Source organism: Geotrypetes seraphini, chromosome 2, assembly GCF_902459505.1.
Source record: "Geotrypetes seraphini chromosome 2, aGeoSer1.1, whole genome shotgun sequence".
In the NCBI taxonomy this organism is placed as follows: Eukaryota; Metazoa; Chordata; class Amphibia; order Gymnophiona; family Dermophiidae; genus Geotrypetes; species Geotrypetes seraphini.
In genome coordinates, this window is record NC_047085.1 from 125,881,297 (window position 1) to 125,901,734 (window position 20,438).

Genomic DNA, 20,438 nt, shown 5'->3' on the forward strand with positions numbered 1-20,438 from the left:
AGATCTTGGTGAAGGAGGGTCTTCTTGAGTGAGTTGAAAAGAAACTCTTTTGGCGGGTGGTTTGGAAATTTTCTGATCAAGCATAGGGCATAGTTCTGAATGATGACTTGAAGCACCCATTAATCTGTTGTGACAAGAGTCCAATATTGGTGAAAATGAATCAATCTGGCCGTGATGGAGAGAGTGTGATGTAGAGTCAGGGAAATATTGACAATGCTCTCTAAAAAGAGTCAAAAGGATGATTGCTGTTTGGACTGAGAATGAGGCTGATTTCTTTCTTTAGTTATTTTGCCCCATAGATTTAGAGGATGATGAAGATGGCTGATTGTAACAATGTTTCATGTTGTAGTAATATTAACATCTAGATGGAGCAGAGTATCTGCTAAAGAAGATTGAGAGGTTTGAGATTTAGACAGATTTGCCGTGATAGTGTCTCACGTGTTTTTTTAATTATATAAGCCACTTCTTCAACCTTGTCCCTAAACAGGTCATCACCTTTGTAAAGGACATCAGAAAGGCGCTCCTATACTGAAGTTTCCAAATCAGAAATTCTGAGACAAGATAAATAGCATATTGCAATTTCCACTACAGATGTTCTAATGTACATCGAATGCATTGAATATATTTCTAGCTAAGAACCTTCTTTAGTGAGCAAGTTCTTAGATAATTATTGGAATTCTTTAAGTTTCACTTGAGGGAGGAATTCCTCAAATTCTGAAAGTTGTTTAAATAAATGGAAGGATAGAATTGGTAGTCCATAGTTCTGTTTATGAGCATAGATGATTGATAAATGCATTTTTCTAAAGAGTTGAGTGTTTTGGCTTCCCTTCCTGGAGGAGCAGAAGCATAAGACCTTGAACTGCGTGAGCATTTTAGAGCAGATTCTACAACTAGAGAGTGGTGCTAAAGTTGTGCTCTATCAAATCTTGTACACTTTTGTATTCTGTACTTTATATTATGTCAGTTGTTTTTTTTTAATATTCTTTATTCATTTTCAAAATTACATTAAGTGTAAAATATATTCATTCACAGTAACAATAAATATATCACTTATAAACAATCATTGGTACATTATATAAATTTTTATCCCTTCCCCTTTCCCATCCCTCCCATCCATATCTTCCATTATTATATAATATATGTAATAATAAAAATACCCCCTCCCTATATCCTGAACTGATAATTAAAAGGGAAATAATTTTACTTAATCCTTACAATATTTTGTTAATGATTTCCACACATCCTGAAATTTCTTAAAGTATCCCCTTTGTAAAGCAATAAATCTTTCCATTTTATAAATATGGCATAAAGAATTCCACCAAAAGTTATAATTTAATCTCCTCCAATCCTTCCAATTATATGTAATTTGCTTTATGGCAACCCCAGTCATTATTAGTAATAATTTATTGTTGTTAGCAGAAATCTGACTTTGGATATGTCAGTTTTTTTAGGAGATGTCTGGACTGAGAGAAGGGTTTTCCAGTTCTTAAATAGGGTATCTTTCATGGCCCTATTTAAGCACCTCGATAGAGTCATTTGGTGGTGAGGTTCTTCCTATCTCCATCTTAATGGGAAGAGCTTGACCCATTTGTCTTACAAAGGTAGTAAAGGATATGCTCTCTTGTGGAGACTTAAACTTTTGTGGTGGAGGAGCAGGATCAGAGGGCATGCCATAGGATTCTTCTGCTGACAAATCTGGCAGTTACTCAGAGTGGTTGGAGTTACCTGAGTGAAATGCCTCAAAATATTTCCTTCTAGGTGAATCAGGGATTATGTGTTCAAAGGAGCATCAACTAAAAGTTGAAGTGTATCAAGGCATGGGTCAATGGCCTGACCTAGGAGATAACTCCTGTGCTGATGACAAAGCATGCCTAGAATTGGTCTGTGCCAACACCGATGCTCGACATTGAGCAGGGGTGAATGACCTTGTCCTTGACCGATGCCTTAATGTATCCTAGGACTGGGCTGAGGCAGGCATGGACACCTTTAAAGACTGACTGCTTCTGCAGTAGCCTCAAAAGCTCTTGTTTGAACATAGCCCAGATCTCCTCCTGGAGAGTCAGCATCTACACCAGAAGAGACATCAGTGTAGAAGCAGCCTGTGGTGCATGTTGTCTGGGTGTGGGAGTCCATGATGTTGATGAATGCCTAGAAAGAGACATATCTGCAGCATTGGAAAGTAGCCCATAGTGCATCAATATCAGTGTTAAACAATAAGATATTACTTTTCAAAGTATTGAGTAACTATAATATATACAAGAAAACAAAAATATAACTGTGACCCATGGATATATAGGCAGCAAAAGCAAAAATGTGGGTTAGTATAGAAAACTAGGATTCTCATGCAATCTTTATTCTCAGTAGAAAATAGAAGATATCAAAAAGACTCTTGACACGGTTGTATTTCAGCTGGTAGTTTTCATCAGGAATCAAATGAACCTTCTATTCGCTATCCTGCATAAAAATCAATGGTAAAGTAATACACAATATACATAATGATGGAACAAATAAATGCTCGCCTACCCACTGGTTAGAGCTGATGATATTGGCCAGTAAGCGACCAACTGAAAACTGGCTATTCTGGAGGTGTTCTGGAGGCAGAGCCAGTACTTAGCTCCTAAAACCTGGAACGTGGCCTAGCATTGAATTTCTGGGCATATTGCTGGCAGCAATCAGCAAAATGTTGAATGCCGCCAGCTGAATATCAACCTCCATACTTTTAAATATTAAACTTTATTTTGTAACTACATACATATATAAAATATATATGATGAGGGCAGTATCCATAAGCCATTTTAAAAGGGCATATGGTCTAACTGAAAATTGCTCTTTGTTATGTAGAAAAAAGTACACACTGATGGTTCTTTGAGCTTGTGTGGCTGTCAGGACCTAATGTTTTGCTTTGACTGCAGCTGCTTTTTGCTGCCCCTAGAATCTGCTGCTTTGGGTAACTGTGTAGTTTAAACAACGAAAGGACAGGATCCACAAAAATATATTGCTATACAAAGTGGACCACATAAGACTCAATGAACTCAATGTTTAATTGTAAATGTTTCAATAACTAATGTAATTTTTTTTTGTTGATTTAAAAGGAGGAAAAAGACCTCATCAAAACGGGTGGGTTGCCAAGATAAATCCTATAGCAAACCATACCCAAGGAAATAACCTCAGTGATTGGCCAAAAAACCTCCAAAAACTATTTGTGTCGGCAAAAAAAATAAGAAAAACAGCACAGCACTTATCTTAGCTCCCTATAGAGTTTGCTCCGTTTTACCCATAACGACTTTGTCAGAGGAAGACGCTGTCTGTCTTTCTGGCTTAGTGTGACACGATCTGATAGAGAAAAATACACATGTTAATTGCAAGGCACAGAGAACAAAACGAGTCCAAAAACATTATGAAATTCAAAATACATGACAAAAGGGTACAAGCTTACAACTGACGTGCTCTCTACGGGCTAGCCTAATGGTTGGGCCGGCCCTGCCTCTCCTCACAAATACTAGCAGCAAACAGGCAATAAAAGATTAGCTTTGAGCCACCTATAGCTGGATCACCCTAGGTCCTTCCCCCAGCAGCAGCCATAGCTCATTTTCCTAGCCTGTCTCAGAATTGGGCAAGATGCTTGAGGATACCTTCCTTTTTCTACCTTTCCCTCTTCCTTCAGCGCAACTTGAGGAAGGCTCGTACTGTGCGGCCAGCTCTCAGCTACAAGGCGGGGTCTGTTACTCATTGATGGTATTTACATTTAAAATAATATGTCTGGAGCTTTATGGTTTATCTTCTCAGCAGACCGTGACCTAGAAATTGTACAGCAGTCACACAAAGTCACCTCAATTACCTTATTCTCACAAAGCTACTTTAAAACAGGAAGGACTCATTAAAATATTTTTTGAATGTTTAAAATATCAAGCAGACAAAGAATGGTATAGCGAGGGTGGGAGGCACCCCCTCGCCCTGTTCTCTGCCCTCCCTACATGTGCTCCCCTTCCCTTCCTCTGTACCTGTTTAGCTTCCCCAGCGTGAACAGCATCTCTAGCTTGCTGCCCACGCTGGCATTAGCTCTCCTTCTGACATCATGTCCTAGTCGTGGGACCCAGAAGTGATATCAAAGGGGAGTGCTGAGGCTGGCGCGAGGAGCAGGTTAGAGCTGCTGCTTACACCTGAAAGAGCGGGGGGGAGGGGGGGAGGGGAATTGAAGAAGTGCATGTGGCAGTGAAGAAGCGAGAAGAAGCAAGGGGCGGAGAGGTGCCTGCACCCCCACCAAGACTGTGCCTGTGGCAGTCCACCCCACCCCCCACGCCTCCCCCCTTACTACGCCACTGCAGACAAAACAAATTGAATGCATTATTTCTTAATTTAAAAGGCCAACTTTTAAAAAGTTTTTATTTTGTTTTGCAGATAGTGCCTCTCTGGATTGCTCCAAACGTGTTGACCTTTTCTGGATTTTTGATGATTTTACTCAACTACTTTATACTCTCTTTTTATGACTGGAACTACACTGCTTCAGGTAATTATTTACAACACTTTGAGGCCCTTTTACTAAACTGTGATAAGCACTCAGGCAGGCATGCTAAAGTAGTTTTGGCATGTACGCGTGATTCCCATGCACTAAAAAATAATAATCTTTTTTAGTGCTACGGGAGTGTTTGAGAGCAGAGAGTAGGTGTTCCCAGTGCTAATCAGTTACCTCCCCTTTTATAAAACCATAGTAGAAGTTTCTACTACAGCCTGAAGCACTAAGGGCTAGATTCACTAAGGGCACGGATCAGATCCAATCCATGAGGGATCTGATCCATGTCCAGGGGCTGATTTACGAATCGCCCTCATGCAAATGAGGGTGATTGGAATCACACCCCCAACTGGCTGCAGGGATCGCTGAATAGCGATCCCGACGCATACACAGACCATCCGTGCCCGGCAGAGCTTTTTACTTTTATTTATTTATTTTTTTTTGCGAGCCCGTGATTTTAACCTGCTTTAAACCCACGGGTTAAAACAACGGGCTTGCATTGTGGGGAAGAGAGCAGAGATCAGGCTGAGAGCAGAAGGGGCAGAGAGCAGAGAAGCAGGGCAGAGAGGAGGGTGGCAGAACAGTCGGAAAGGACCTGAGTGACTGGTCCTCAGCAGTCGCTTATTTTTGGATCAGTCAACCCAGTCGGTGTCCCTCATTTTTTTTTTTTAGTAAATCGCTTCCTGCCTACATTTGAATACCATTCCACCTCATTTGCATGCGCGGATTGGAGGATGATCAGGACAGAGGTTAGTGAATTTGGCCAGAGGGAAATAATGTCATAAATAATAATAATAATAAATTTATTGTTATATACCGCCATACCCGGGAGTTCTAAGCGGTTCACAACAATTGAATAAGATACAAATAGTATAAGTTATATAAAAACAGCATTTAAAAGCCAATAAACAAAGAAGTACATAAATTATAAAATGCAATATAAAAGAATGCGGAGAATTTTACATATCAAAATAAAAATATAAAAAGTGTTAAGGCCCTAGCCTAGTAAATAATTGAGTTTTTATCTGTTTTCTAAAATCCAGAAAAGAAGAGGCCTCTAACACACACCGGGCAAGCCAAATATTTAGTTTGGCTGGCTGAAAAAGGGGTAGCTAAGTGGTCGGAACTTGATCAGTGCCCTAAATGCTTCTATGAGCGTCAGAGCATTTAGTGCTCCCGACCGCGGTAAAATCCTCTACTACGGCTTAATAAAAGAGGGCCTTAGTGCTGCTACATTGTCATGTGCTAACCAATTAGAGCATGGTTAGCATGTAAGTCCTTCCGCCTATTATATAGGTATAGTTAAGGGCTCATGCGTTAATGGGGAAATGAGTACATGGCCATTAATAGGCAATCCTAAGCTCACTGGACTACTGCAACATCATTTACCTAGGATCCTACAAAAAAACTATCAAAAGATTAAGAACAACCAAAAACACAGCCGTAAGACTAATTTTTGACCTGAAAAAAATCCAACCACATCACTCCATATTTCAAAAAACTGCACTGGCTACCAGTAGAGGCCAGAATAATTTTCAAATTTGGTTGTCTATGCTTCAAAACACTATCTGGTAATGCACCCACCTACCTTCTGAAACACTTTGTTCTCCAAAACAAACTCCGCCTCTCACGTAGAACACTATTATTCGCCTTTCCGAATCCCAAAGGATGCCAATTCAAAAGATTCCTTGACAAGACACTTTCCTTCCAAGCAGGAAGGTGGAACAATAGGACTTACTCCTTAACTCACCGTCATACCAATCATTCAGAAGATCACTGAAAACCCATTTATTTGATAAATTTATTTAAACTTCCTCAAACGATTTCCTCTCACGTAGAACACTATTATTCGCCTTTCCGAATCCCAAAGGATGCCAATTCAAAAGATTCCTTGACAAGACACTTTCCTTCCAAGCAGGAAGGTGGAACAATAGGACTTACTCCTTAACTCACCGTCATACCAATCATTCAGAAGATCACTGAAAACCCATTTATTTGATAAATTTATTTAAACTTCCTCAAACGATTTCCTCTACATCTCCTGCTTTCTGATATCTATAATTATGTTACACACCTATTTGTTTACTCCTAATTCATGCTCTTGATATAACTTCGCTGCATTCCTGCAGCTTTTCTTGTTGTAAACCGTCTTGAACTGAAAGGTATGATGGGATATAAATAAAGCTATTATTATTATTATGCATCACCTCCTTGTTAAGAAATATGAGTATTTCCTAATCTTTGTTTTTACGGTTCACCTCCTCTGAACTGCATTTCCCAGCTTCTTGTTCTAGAATTTCCTTTTCACTGAAAAATGCTTGTGTGTTGTGCATTATTTATACCTCCAAAGTATGTGAATATCCTCTTCCTCTTCTCAATGGTGTACACACTCAGGTCATCAAATTTCATTCTGTAGGCATACTCCAGATGAGGTCTCACCAATGATTTGTGCAGAGGCATTATACCTCTCTCCTTATGTGCCCTATAATTCTTTTGGCTCTGGCCACTGTCTTAGTCAATCTTTTTTCAACCTTTAGATCCTTGGATATATTCAGCTCAAAATCTATTTAGTACTCATTGTATTCCCATAAAATTGTAATTTAGGACCACCTTTACTATGAAACATTAATTAGATAATGTGAGCTAATGCATTTTAATTTAAGTTCAATACATAGTAAATAAGCCCCTCCGATAATAATGGGGCTTATATTGTTTAATATGCATTAAATTGTATTAATGCATGTTAATACACATTAATAAATTAGGCCATTCATTTGCTAACCAGGAACACACAACCCAAAATAAAGCTGCAGAAGGGTGTCTTAAACTCTGGAGCAATAATGCGATAACCTAGCTAGTATATCACCTGCCTTAAGCCTAAATGCATATGTAACTTTTCATAATATAAAAACAGACAGCTGTAGGTTTTGAGCCAGTCAGGGCCTTAGGCCCTTACCAATGCATCCCGAGATGCATTGGGAGGGGGAAGGCCCATCATTCTAAGCACATGGCCTTATAGGCAGGAGGGAGTGGGTTTCCCTCCTGATGATTTGTCATCTGGAAGTATGGGGGTGTCGGGGGGATGTGGGGGATGTCGGGGGGGGGGTGTCCATGAATGTTGGGGGGATATCAGGGGGGTCTGGGGATGTCAAGGGGGTATCCAGGGATGGTGGGGAATGTCAGGGTTCCAGGGATGTTGGGGGAGGGGTATAGGGCTCAATGGCTCTTTTTTTATTTGGTTAGTTTGGAGATGTAGTAGAGGGGATTGGTGCCTGTGAGGGATGGAGGGAGAGTGGAATCCTCCTGCGGTTCAGCTGATCCTGGCAGGGAGAATCCCCATTAGCTGAGTTGGCAGGAATCCCCAAAACCGGGATCAACTGATGGCAAGCCATCAATGTACTGTTTATTTTTACCTCAAAGAAAGGGTGGTGGAGGGGGTCGGTGACCACTGGAGGAGAAAGGGGGGGATCATGCCTTAATCCATCTAGTTGTCATCTGGTCAGTTTGGGCAGCTTTGGGGCACTTAGACACAACTAAAACAGGTCTAACTGCTGGTGTCTTAAGTTCCGTCTAGGATGTTCTGGGAAAGCTTTGATTATCACTGCAGGACATCCAGGTCTAAGCCCACCTGATGTCCCCCTGTAACACACCTTCCAACATACTCTGGACTCTGGACGCACAATGGCCTAAAAGTGCTGCTGGACGCCCAGAAAGACAGTTTCGATTATCGGCACTTGGACATCCCGGCTATTAGGATGTCCAAGTGCCGACTTGAGCTGATTTTGGGGCGTTTCAAAGTTTTGATTATGAGCCTCATAGTGTAATTGGTTTGTGAAATTATTTATTTATTTATTTATTTAATCAATGTGTGCTTTATTTATACATATGGTTTGCTATACATTATATTTACTTTTAAGCATGCTTTTGTTTGTTCATTCATCTGATTTAATTATATTTTAGATTTATGTATTATATGTATACTAGTATTTTAGCCCGTTACATTAACGGGTGCTAGAATATATGTCTGTCTGACTTTATTTCTGTCTCTCTCTCTGTCCCGCTGTCTTTCTTTCTGTCTGTCTCACTCCCTGACCCCTTTTGTCTGTCTGTCTTTCTGTGTCTCTCCCTGTCCCTGTGTCTTTCTTCTTTTCTTTCTGTCTCCCTTCCTCCCACTGGTGCTAGAATATATGTCTGTCTTTCTTTCTGTTTCTCTCCCTACCCCTGTCTTTTTCTTTCTGTGTCTCTTCCTCCTGCTGTCTTTCTTTCTGTCTCTATCCCTCCCTCCCTGGCCCCCTTTGTCTGTCTGTCTTTCTGTCTCTCTCCCTGTTCCTGTGTCTTTCTTCCTATCACCTTCCCTACTTCCCTGTGCAGCAGCTGCAGCATTCCCTCTCCCTCCATTTCCCTGTGCATCATCATTTTTTCCCTCAGTCTAGCTTCTCCTGCCCCTCCTACACTCACTACTTTAAACTTCGGCCCGGCCTGTAGGTCAGGGGTTTCTCGGGCTGACCGCCACCCGCTGCTGGTGGCTCCGTGCTCGACCGCCGCGGCCTGCAGCTGCTGCCAGCTGCCAGCCGCCGACAACCACCGCGGCCTACAGCTGCAAACAGCCGCCGCGATCTGCAGCTGCCGACAGCCACCGCGGCCGACATCCGCCTCGGAGGAAGAGAGAAAGAGAGAGAGATTCGCGCGCATGCGCACTCCTACCTGTGGTGCCCTACATTGCATGGAAAATGGGAGCACGCAGGTGGGAGTGCGCATACGTGGTTTAGGGTTTTAATATACTGTATTAGGTTTTGTGCATTTGCTTGTTATCTTTTACAAAGCTGTGGTTTGAGGTTTCTACTGTGGGCCAGCAAGGTAAATCTCTGACGCTATGTAAAAGACAGCGTTAACGATTAGTAGATTTATGTTTTATATACTGAATGCATATGCTTATCTATTTATTGACTATTGGTGTTTGCATGCTTATAAGGCTTTTGTTATTCCTGGTGAAGGCTGACCCAGCCGAAACATGGTCATGTCGAGAAGGTCTTTCACCTTTTAAGAACTCAGAATAAAGGCTGTGAGAGAATCCTTGCTTTCTACATATCCCACTTTGTTTCCCTGGCTGGTATAGCTTGTCCTCTCATAAAATCAGAATGTTAAACCTTCAAGAATACATTTTTTTCTATTTTTCTTGAGTTTATTGGTAGGTGTAGACCAGCGGTCTCAAACTCAAACCCTCTGCAGGGCCACATTTTGGATTTGTAGGAACTTAGAGGGCCGCAGCTTAGAGATACTGGTTCTGGTTAGGGTGGCAATGGGGTTTCAAGGCAAATTTTGGGAGTGGCACTTGCCACCCTTACCACCTTTTAGCGACACTTACGCTATGTGCTATTCTGAAAATACATGCTATAATTGGACAATCACATGGGCAGAGCATTTACACATATTCATTAACCAAATTTGTCCCCTTAAAAAAATTTTGTCCCAGCAACTTTGCTCAGATTTTTAGTGTAACCAAAGTAACTCTGACTAAAGGGGACAGGACAAGAGGCATGGTGAGAGCACGTAACATGTTTAGATGGAGATTTCTGTATTGAGTGCCATTCAGGTGCATTTACATGAACAAGTTGGTCTGTACAAGTAGGCCTAATGTTATATGGGTAAAGTTACTTAAAAGGCTGATGTATGAGCCAGGAAATCATATATATGCAGGGAAATTAAATAAAGAGATTATTATTAGGATCTCAAGTGTTCGCTGTTATATTGCCAATTGAACAAGTCACGCATATAACAAACTTGCAAACTATCACCGGTCCTTTAATCTCTTATTTTAACATTTCATTTTTCTTTTCATTTTTATGTATTTTACTATACTAGTGCATTAATAGTATCATTATTTTGTTAACATTATGGTACTTAGTTCGGGTGCAGATGTTTAACCCGGCAGTTGAAAACAACAACGACGGAAGATCTCCGTTTCGCTCACATTCAAGATGGTAGAGCTTCTTCAAGCCCAATATGATTTATAAGCATTAGACAATAAAACAGAAAAATCAATTATATATCTATATATCTATCCACTATTTAAAGAAGATAACAATTTTTTGACTCATACAATTAATGAAGGCCCAGGGAACAGACCACGGCTATATAACCTTATTGCAATCTACATAATTACTATTTTAGTAATTAAAAGTATTTTATTATTTAAAATTACTACTTTTTTAATACCTTTTCAAGAACTTTTATCTTTTTTATTCTTTTATCATTTTATCTTATTTACTTTTTCATACTCTACAACTTTTTATTCACTTTCCTGTTCTATACAGCTTTTTACTCATTTGGCACTTATATATAACTCCCGCTATTACTCCCATGTAAAATCATGCAGTTCAAGCTAACATGTTCAAACTCATGATATACCTTTTTCAAAAATTATCAAAAAATACCCTATCATTAAGGTTCTCACTAGACTGTAACAATAATTTACTAAACCTACCTATTTAAAAATCCGATGCTGCATACTGAAATAACAGCCCTTAATAAGGGTAACCGAAGTCTCATACTTTGGAAGATCTCAAGGCGTTCTACGCCACTTTCGGCAATGTTTAACTGGAAATGCTTACAGAGGCTCTCCTAGGGTCCCGATTTAAATACTCAATAATACAGGAACCAGAACTGTCACTGCCCAAATTATCAGTACTAATGTTTAACCATTTTTACCATATCTGTAACTACTCATGAAAGGGGTTAAATATGTTTTTAATATGCTATTAAATAACCTCCCATAAGAGCAGTTCAGATCTTATTCCACTGATGTTGCGCAGTATTGGTTACTGATCCTATCTCTAAGAAACTGCCAACGAAGCAGGTATAAAAGTCCTATTTTAGGAAAAAGGTCCTGTTTCAGAAAAAAACTTGCCAGTTGACTGCTGTGTTTGTGAGACAGCATGTCTATTCATCCCCCCTTCATCAATACTGCCAATGGTTTACTGCCACTCTTCCTGTTGCACCTGCTGTGCTACTTCTTCAGCCCAGTGCCCCCACCATTTGTAATTCCTGTGGAATGTAATGGGGAAATAATATTTTTCATTTTTATAAGGAATGGGAACAGTACTACTCCCGTGGGTATTAACCTCCTCCGTGCCTCCCATGGGTGTTTACCATCTCTTGGCCGGCTCTCTCCTCCCAGTGGCACTTCCCACTGGTTCCAGCAAGAGGCTCGCGGCTGACTCAGAAGCCTTCCCTCGTGTCAGAGGGAAGGCTTCCGGGTCAGCTGTGAGTTGCGCGCAGGAATCGCAGCCACGGTTATGAAAAGAGAACTGCGATGGGAAGAGGGAGCTGGCCAGATGAAGTAAACACCTGCGGGAGGCACACATTTGGGATGCAGAATGGAGGGAAAGACGACGAAGGGCATGTTGGAATACAGAAGGGAGGGTCGCATTTGGACAGGGAGGAAGAAGGGGCGTGTTGATACAGGAAGGGAGAAGCAGGGTCATGTTGGGACACAGAAGGAAGGGAGGAAAATCAAACTTCAAACAAAGGATGGAAGGAAGGAAGGAGGGAGCATGAACTTGAGGGATAGGATGGAACATGGAGGGAGTAAGGGAAAGAGATGCTGAGGAGGGGGAGGGAATAGAAAGGAAGAAATGTTGGGCATGGGTGTCTGAGTGAGTGGGAGAGACAGTGTACATGGGGAAATGAAGGGGAGGGAGAAAGAAATATTGGACATGGAGGTAGGAAAGGCATGAGGTACAGATGCATGGGGAAGAGAGAGATGAGAGGGAGAAATGTTGAATGTGGTGGTGGAGAGGGAACAGTGGGATGGATGAAGAACAAAAGTGTAAACCTCCTATCCTTTCTTTCTATTTAAACTACAATACTTTGTTTTGAGGACTGTTTCTTTAATGTCTAATATTTTTATAGACTGTGTACTGTGCAGGATCTGAATTAAATACAAATTCAACTTAAGAACAGTTTAAAAAACGGAACTCGTTCTTAACCCGAAGACTGCAACAGGAGTCACATATATCCAGTTTACATTTTGAAACACACTTTAAAAGTTCTTTTCACTTTTCCTTTGAAATATAACTCCAAATTTAATTTAGAAATCTTAATAAATCATGAGAACCATCAGGTATCAGATAAGTTCTTGACCCAAAACTCACACAAACTCAGCTCAACAGCCCATAAGCAAATTTAATTTGCAGCATTTCTCATGAAAGGAAACATTTATAGGAAATATTATTTAAAAAAATATTCATTCCTTCCACACACAGACAAACTCCAAAGCAGGCCTAGATTCTTTCACTCAGTAGCCTCACCAATTCCTGGTGCTGCCTTAGGGCTCCTTTTACTAAACTGAGCTAGCGGTTTTAACACGCGCTCAATGCCGCCCATGCTAGACGCTAATGCCTCCATAGACCTAGCATTAGTTTTTCCGCATAGCGTGGGGGTTAGCACGTGCTAATCTGCAGCGCGTGCTAAAAACACTACCGCAGCTTAGTAAAAGGAGCCCTTAATCTCTCTGCTCCCCTACAGTAATAGTTGTGGGCCTCTCCTCTGTAAGTGCTTTTAATTTAGCCCATGCTCCCCCTCCCCAGCTTATATTCACTTTTACATTTCATATCTCTTCCCTCAGCCTTTTTTCCTTTCATAACCTATCAATACTTGTGCTAGACTTTCCTTTCTCTGCTTCTCTATCAATTTCCCTCAGCATTTCTACTACTATTACTATTAATCATTTCTATAGCGCTACTAGACATACATAGCACTGTACATCAAAATACAGAAGAAACAGTCCCTGCTCAAAAGAGCTTACATTCTAATGGAAACCTGTCTGAACTACACTGCGACTCCTGTGCTCCTTGCTATGAGCCCATTATTCAGCCATTCCTTAGCCAGCCAATAGCTGCAGGGGGAGGCAGGACCAGTAGCTTAAGAGACACCAACTTTCCATCCTGTTTTACTCTGCGGCCTGTTGGCTGGCTATGGAGTATCTGACCAATGGTGTCTCCTAAGCTACTGGTCCTGCTTCCTTTTCAGCTTATTGACTGAGGAATATCTGATCCATAGGTTGCAGGAGGAGGCGGCAGCAATAGCTTCAGAGACATAGCCTTACTTCCTTCTTTCCCTTGAAGCTCTAAGGGGAAGATTTCAGCTCTGGTATCTGGGCAGTGCTGGAAAGAATATTGGGGGTGCTCTAGCACCCTCAGAGCTGGTGCCTAAGACCAGATTGGTTAGTAAAGGTTTGGAAAACACTGCTCTAAACTAGGGTTACCAGATTTTACCTTTGTAAAATCCAGTCCCATGGCCATGCCCCCAAACCTTTCCTCTCCTCTCCATCCATGTGCGCCATCTCCTCCCTCTCTCTGTCCTTCCCCTTTCCTCTCCATCTTTCTTTCCACAGTGGTCTATTATTTTCTTCTTGTTTCCCTCCCCCTCCCCCATCGGGATCTGACACTTTTTTCCCCCAGCGCTGCAGAACTGCATTCTTGACAGGAAGCTGTAGTATAGGGAGAACTTCTGGAGCTGCCAAAGGCAACGTGTTTACTTCATTCATGCTGCCCATGGCCCGAAGAGTGCAGGACTGCAGCACTGGAAAAAATACCAGATCCCGAGGGGAGGGGATGACATTCTGCACAGATCTGCAGGCCACCATAGAGGTTTTGGAGGGCTGCCATTGGCTCGTGGGCTTTGCAATAAAGACCACTCTCACTGGGTGTTCTTTCATTAAGAGCATGGGCTGAATAAAATAGAGTGAATTGCCATATCATGCTGGGCTATAAAGTTAGAAATTTCAGATAGAAATATGTATCTATGTAGAGCAGAAGTCATATTATTATTATTTTTAATCATCTCTTCTCTTTTTTTTTTTGTAGGCCCTGGTCATGAACATATTCCAACGTGGGTTTGGTTGTTTGGCGCATTCACTACCTTTTGTGCTTATACTTTAGGTTGAGTATTACAAAAAGTAAATTTTCATAATTAGTTCATAAACATTTATTTATTCCATTTTCTATACCGTTCTCCCAGGAGAGCTCAGAATGATTTACATGGGTTTATTCAGGTACTCAAGCATTTTCCCCTGTCTGTCCCAGTGGGCTCACAATCTATCTAATGTACCTGGGAAAATGGGGGGATTAAATGTCTTGCCCAGGGTCACAAGGAGCAGCGTGGATTTGAACCCACAACTCTAGAGTACTGAGGCTGTAGCTTTAACCACTGCGCCACACTCTTAATTACTATTGTGTTCAGTGGACAAAATTAATTCTGTATTTTCATGGTAGAGGGGCATTTTCAATATGCTTAGCACCTGATCCTGTAATTCTCCAGGAAATGTCCAGTTTACCTCTTTTGTAATCCGCCTGGAACTGTGAGATTAAAGCGGAATAAAAGTCATGTAATGTAACATAAATCCAATTTTGGACATTTTGGGAGAAACATCCAAAAGTCTGGTACTGTACAGAAAATGGCCAATTTCAAACCAGAAAAATGTATTTCTTTTTGTTATGAAAATGGCCATTTCCTAGATGTGTTTGTCCTCAGTGTGTCTATCTTTTTGAACCATTTTTGAAAAAAATAACATCCAAATGAAAAATGCACAGCCATTGGGATGTTAGAGGGGCCAGATATTCTTAGCAGACTGGCCTCGCCCACATCCCAGCAGAGCAGTGGAGCACCTTAGAGAATACTGCAGTGTTCCAGAACCTAACTACATGTACTATGTGAAAAAATATATATATTTGCTCCTATTTGTTTTAAATGCAACTTCATTGCATGTCTGCTAGCCTTTGCACTTTTTGAAAGGGTAAACAAATTGATTTGCATTTACCAATTCACTTGGGATTTTGCAGACCTTTATATCTGTCCTTAGCTGTCTCTTCCTCAGGCCTAACCTCTTTAGCCTTTCCTTATATGAGAGGAATATCATCACCTTAATAATTTTTGCCATTCTTTCCTCACATTTTTAATTTTGCTATATCTGTTTTGGTATTTTGGTAATTGGTGACCAGAAATGCACAACTTTATCACTCGTTAGTAAAAAGGCACTTTAGTATTCAAGTCAGATAGAGGCTTTCTTAGCTATTTCTTTCATTATAAACTTTTTTTTACATAATATGAAATATGTTTCTAGAGGTAACTAAAATTGAAAAAAACAATCAAAAAGAATGCCCCTTAAACTTCAACAATAACATGCATTCAGGTACCACATAACAATGGGAAAGAAGTGCCACAGGTTTAATATTTAAAAATGGAGAAAAGACCTCAGTGTCACAGTGGATTTACTAAAAGATTTAATCCTCCAGACAAGACAACTTCAAAAAGAAATTTGAAGGTGCAGACACATCCTCGGTCTAGAAAAACTCCATTCTATGTAGTCATTCCTTACTTGAGTAAAATTATTTAGCATATAAATAGCATATTCACTCTAATAGCTATGTAACATATGTCCATCCAAAAACTGAAAACAAAGAAAGAAACAAAAACTTATTAGCAGCAGGAATTTCTTCCACAGGTTATGTGGGCAGGGTGCAGCAAAAAGGTGTTCACACAAGAGTCCAGATGATTCAAATCAAATTTATGCTTATTAACGGATCCCCCTTCAGCAAACTCCAGACAGGGCCCCTGTTTCACTATCTTAAGCTTCGTCGGGGGAATAGGCTTCTGCTTGAGCAAATCGCTTCAAAGTTCCTGTATGCTCAGATGCCCTACAGATGCGGCTGGAGTTTGTCAGGGCTTTCCAAAACCTGGACAAACTACCAAGTTATGGAAAGTCCGTCCGGGACCCCGGACAGTCCTCTATAAGGAGGTCATGTCCGGGTTTCCCCGGATGTCTGGTAACCCTAGTAATGAGGCCACAGAAATGTGGCAACAATGACAAGGGAAGGAGGCAGGCCTGGCAAAGGAAATACGAGAGAAAATGCTGGTCATGGAGGGATGGAAGGAGGAAGACTTAAGCCATCTCTAAGGGAGACACATAGTTAAAGGTTTGTTTATGGCATCAGAAACCCTTGGGCTTGTCCTGTTTCAGTGATGAAGTCTTGTCTTTGAATGCCTTTTGTCTGTATTTTCTACTGTTGCCACTGGCAGAGAGAAAACAGAGAGATGGGAGGAGTAAATGGGGGTAAGCAAAGAGGAAGAGCAAAGTGGAAAAAGGTATAAGAGGAGAGAGAGAGAGCCGAGAAAGGATAAAGAAGGAGGAGACAATAAAATAGAAGGGAATTGTAAAAGTGGCTGACATGGCCGCAGGGTAGAGGATCTGTGGTCTGTATCACAAGGATAAAACAGGGAAAAAGAGCACAATCCGATCTGAGAAAACAGATAACTTTTATATAGGAGAGAAAAGAAATAAAGGGGTGGGGGTCAGTGATTACAACAGTTCTTTATCTGTTTCAGGTTCCCAAGTTGCCCTTGCCCCTTGACAAGTACTGTTTTCTTTCAAGCAACTTTACAACACCAAAATTCTTGGGCCAGAATCTTTTGTTCATATTGTGAAGATTTATTTTTAATTATTTGTTTTCTGTTCTAGACTCTATCGATGGAAAGCATGCCAGAAGAACTCAGTCCAGTAGCCCTTTGGGAGAGCTGTTTGATCATGGCCTGGATAGCTGGGCTGCTTCCATCTTCACTTTCTCCCTGTTCTCTGTTTTTGGATGTGTTCCAGGACAGACAGGGATCTCTGCACCCAGGATGTATTCAGTTTCCTGTGTCGTTCTCCTTAGCTTCATGCTTTCGCACTGGGAGAAATATAATACTGGTGTACTTTTCCTTCCCTGGGGATATGATATAAGCCAAGTGGTAAGTACTTCTGTTTCTTCATTTTAAAATAAAGACATGGTTGATTGATATCTTGAAGTAAAAGGTCAGTGGACAGTCTGAAAGCAATTTTCAAAAGCGGTGTAGCTGGGTAAATGACCGTTTGCTGAAGCAACTTAGTTGTCTGAAACTTACCCACCCTTTCAGTGGGTTAAATTTCATGCAAAGTTCAAATAATATGGGTAACCTTATGTGCATAAAAAAATAGGTAGACCCAGAGATTAGGCTAAATTGGGAAGGCAATTACATACATTTTGTGTTTTCAAAACTATACGTATTTTGAAGGGGAAAGTATCTATATAAAAAGAGGTGTGGGTAGTTTTTTTCTCTAGGTAGATTTCTAAAGGACAGCACAAGCATCTTAACGGACCTTGATTTGGGCAGTCACCATGCACAAAAGCTTTGGTTACAGGGACATCTCTGACTTTTGAAGCCTCATGTTTAACCTGAGTGACATTCTTACTGTGCTTCTCTTTAGTGACAGGGCTTGGCACAGCCTGCACCTTAGGCAATTTGCTGACTGCGTGCTTTTCCCTGTCACAATATAAAGGCCTAAAACACGACAAATGCATGTTACTTCTATAAAATAAATCAGACTCATAAATAAAACAGAAAAACTTTTCTGAATGTAAACTTATAAACATGCATATAACCATAATGAATGTATAATGCAAGAGAAGCACAGTGCATTGGGAGAGAAGTGACAGGAGGCGAGCGGAGGAGCAGAGAAACACAACCGGAGGGGAAAGCAGGAGCGCAGGAGGCAGGATCGACTGGGGCAGCGGCGAGAGTTAGCTCCGCCCACCCCCGACATCATCCAGAGTAGCTCCCCCTTAAAAGGGGAGGAGCCAACGGCGCTCAGCCGTTTGGCTCTGTAGAAGGCAGAGAGGAGGAGAGAAGCGACAGGAGGCAAGCGGAGGAGCAGAGAAACACAACCGGAGGGGAAAGCAGGAGCGCAGGAGGCAGGATCAACTGGGGCAGCGGCGAAAGTTAGCTCCACCTACCTCTGACATCATCCAGAGTAGCTCCCCTTTAAAAGGGGAGGGGCCAACGGCGCTCAACTGTTCAGCGCACGGCGAAGGCGCTCGACTTAGCAAGAGCGCCTTTGCGAAGGGCCTCAAGAAGGGACAAAGTCACCACAACCAAGGACACCAGGGAAAGCCAGCAAGGTAAGGAAGCGGCAGGCACAGACGGTAAAGGGGAGACAGGCACAGAAGGAACACACAAGGAAGATAAGGTATAACAAAGACAGCACACACATGCAAAAGTCAGCAAGGCAAGGAAGCGGCAGGCACAGAAGGTAAGGGGGAAACAGGCACATAAGGGGCACACATACACAGGTAAGGTAAGGTAAAGCCAAGACAGCACACACAAGCAAAAGGCAGAGAGGACACCAACAACAGGCAGAGAGAGAGAGAGGACACCAGCAACAGGCAGAGAGAGAGAGAGAGAGAGAGAGGACACCAGCAGCAGGCAGAGAGAGAGAGAGAGAGAGAGAGAGAGGACACCAGCAGCAGGCAGGGAGTGAGAGAGGACACAAAGCAGACATAGAGGGCACTAACATGTGTAATATCAGCAGGTTACACGTGAACTATTAACTGTTATCTTAAAGTAGGAATGACAATGGAAGCAGAGGGAAACCAGAAGATGAGCTTTCCAGTGTTCTGCACAGACTGTCATATGTATGACTACCTCCCCTTGGGGAGACAGTCATATGTATGCGGTCATTGTTAGGAACTGAAAAGCTTGAAGAAGGAAGTAAAGCGACTAGAGGACAAGATACAGGAGCTAGAAGGGCTCTACACTACAGAGGACCCAGTCAGGACAGCTGAAGACTTCATGAATAAGAGACACATTGAGGAGGTGGTCAGGGAACTTGAGAAATTTATTGAAGAAGCCTACAGGAGGAGGGTGGAAGAGAACGAACTTCAGATGAAAGATGAAGTTACACCAACACCAGCAAAGAAGGGAGAACAAGAAGCAGATGACCTCAAAGAAGACGCCCACAGAGGAACACTGCACGAGGAAGAGAAAATGGCTGGTCAATGCCCAGAAGAAGAAACAGTGAAGCACATCGAAGACATAGAAGAAGAAGCAGCAAAGCACTCCAAGGACATTGACCTGAGACTGAAGCAAAAATTAAAGAAGGGAAAGTCAGCGATCCTGAGGCATGTGGACAGCCACATAGCAGGAGGAAGAGAGGATCGACTGGTGACCTGCCTCCCAGGAGCAAGAACCAAGGACATCATGGAGAAAATTGTAAAGATCCTGGAAGGAGCAGAGACGGAAGAGACCACAATATTGATCCACGAATGATGTCAGCAGAAGAGACTACAGAAAAAGCACGCTGATAGAACAGTTCAAGATTCTGGGAAGGAAGCTGAAGATGAGGACTCAGAAGATAGCGTTCTCAGAGATCCTACCGGTACCGAGGGCAGATGTGAAAAGGCAGGAGGAACTACAATCAATAAATGCGTGGATGATGAGATGGTGTGAGGAAGAAGGGTTCCACTTCGTGAGGAACTGGACAACATTCTGGGGCAAGAGCAAGCTCTACAGGAGAGATGGACTGCATCTGAGCGCGGCGGGAACTAGACTTCTAGCAAACAACGTCAGGAGAAGAATAGAACAGGCTTTAAACTAATAAGAAGGGGAAAGCCGACAGTTGACCAAGCGTTGACAATTCAGAAGAAGGTATCCCGTGAAGATACTAAAGGGAAAAAAGGCTGGGAAGAAACAACGGACAAATTACAGGTGTTGACTAACACAGAAGAGGAGGTTAGAAGGATTGTAGCACAAGAGAATAAACTAAAGACCGAAGCACAGGGAAAGGAAATGAAGACAAGAAAATACCAGGATCTAAATTGCATATATACTAATGCAAGGAGCCTAAGAAACAAAATGGGGGAATTGGAAGCCATGGCCAATGCAGAAGACATAGACATCATTGGAGTCTCTGAAACATGGTGGAATGAAGAAAACAAATGGGATACAGCACTGCCAGGGTACAAGCTCTATCGCCAGGACAGATCAGAACAGAAAGGAGGTGGAATAGCCCTATACATAAAAGAAAACATACAATCGACAAGAATGGACACAACAGAGATGACCAACAAGCTGGAAT

The 20,438-nt window shown here is 41.8% G+C and overlaps 1 protein-coding gene across 1 annotated transcript in view; it reads left to right on the forward strand.

The window, feature by feature from the left end:
• The window catches only part of LOC117355540 (ethanolaminephosphotransferase 1-like), a 134,912-nt gene that overhangs the window by 12,657 nt on the left and 101,817 nt on the right, over positions 1 to 20,438 (forward strand). The window contains exons 3-5 of the mRNA XM_033934247.1: positions 4,399 to 4,507; positions 14,377 to 14,451; positions 17,028 to 17,296. Coding sequence (XP_033790138.1) covers positions 4,399 to 4,507; positions 14,377 to 14,451; positions 17,028 to 17,296 — 453 coding nt within the window. The remainder of the gene's footprint in view (positions 1 to 4,398; positions 4,508 to 14,376; positions 14,452 to 17,027; positions 17,297 to 20,438) is intronic.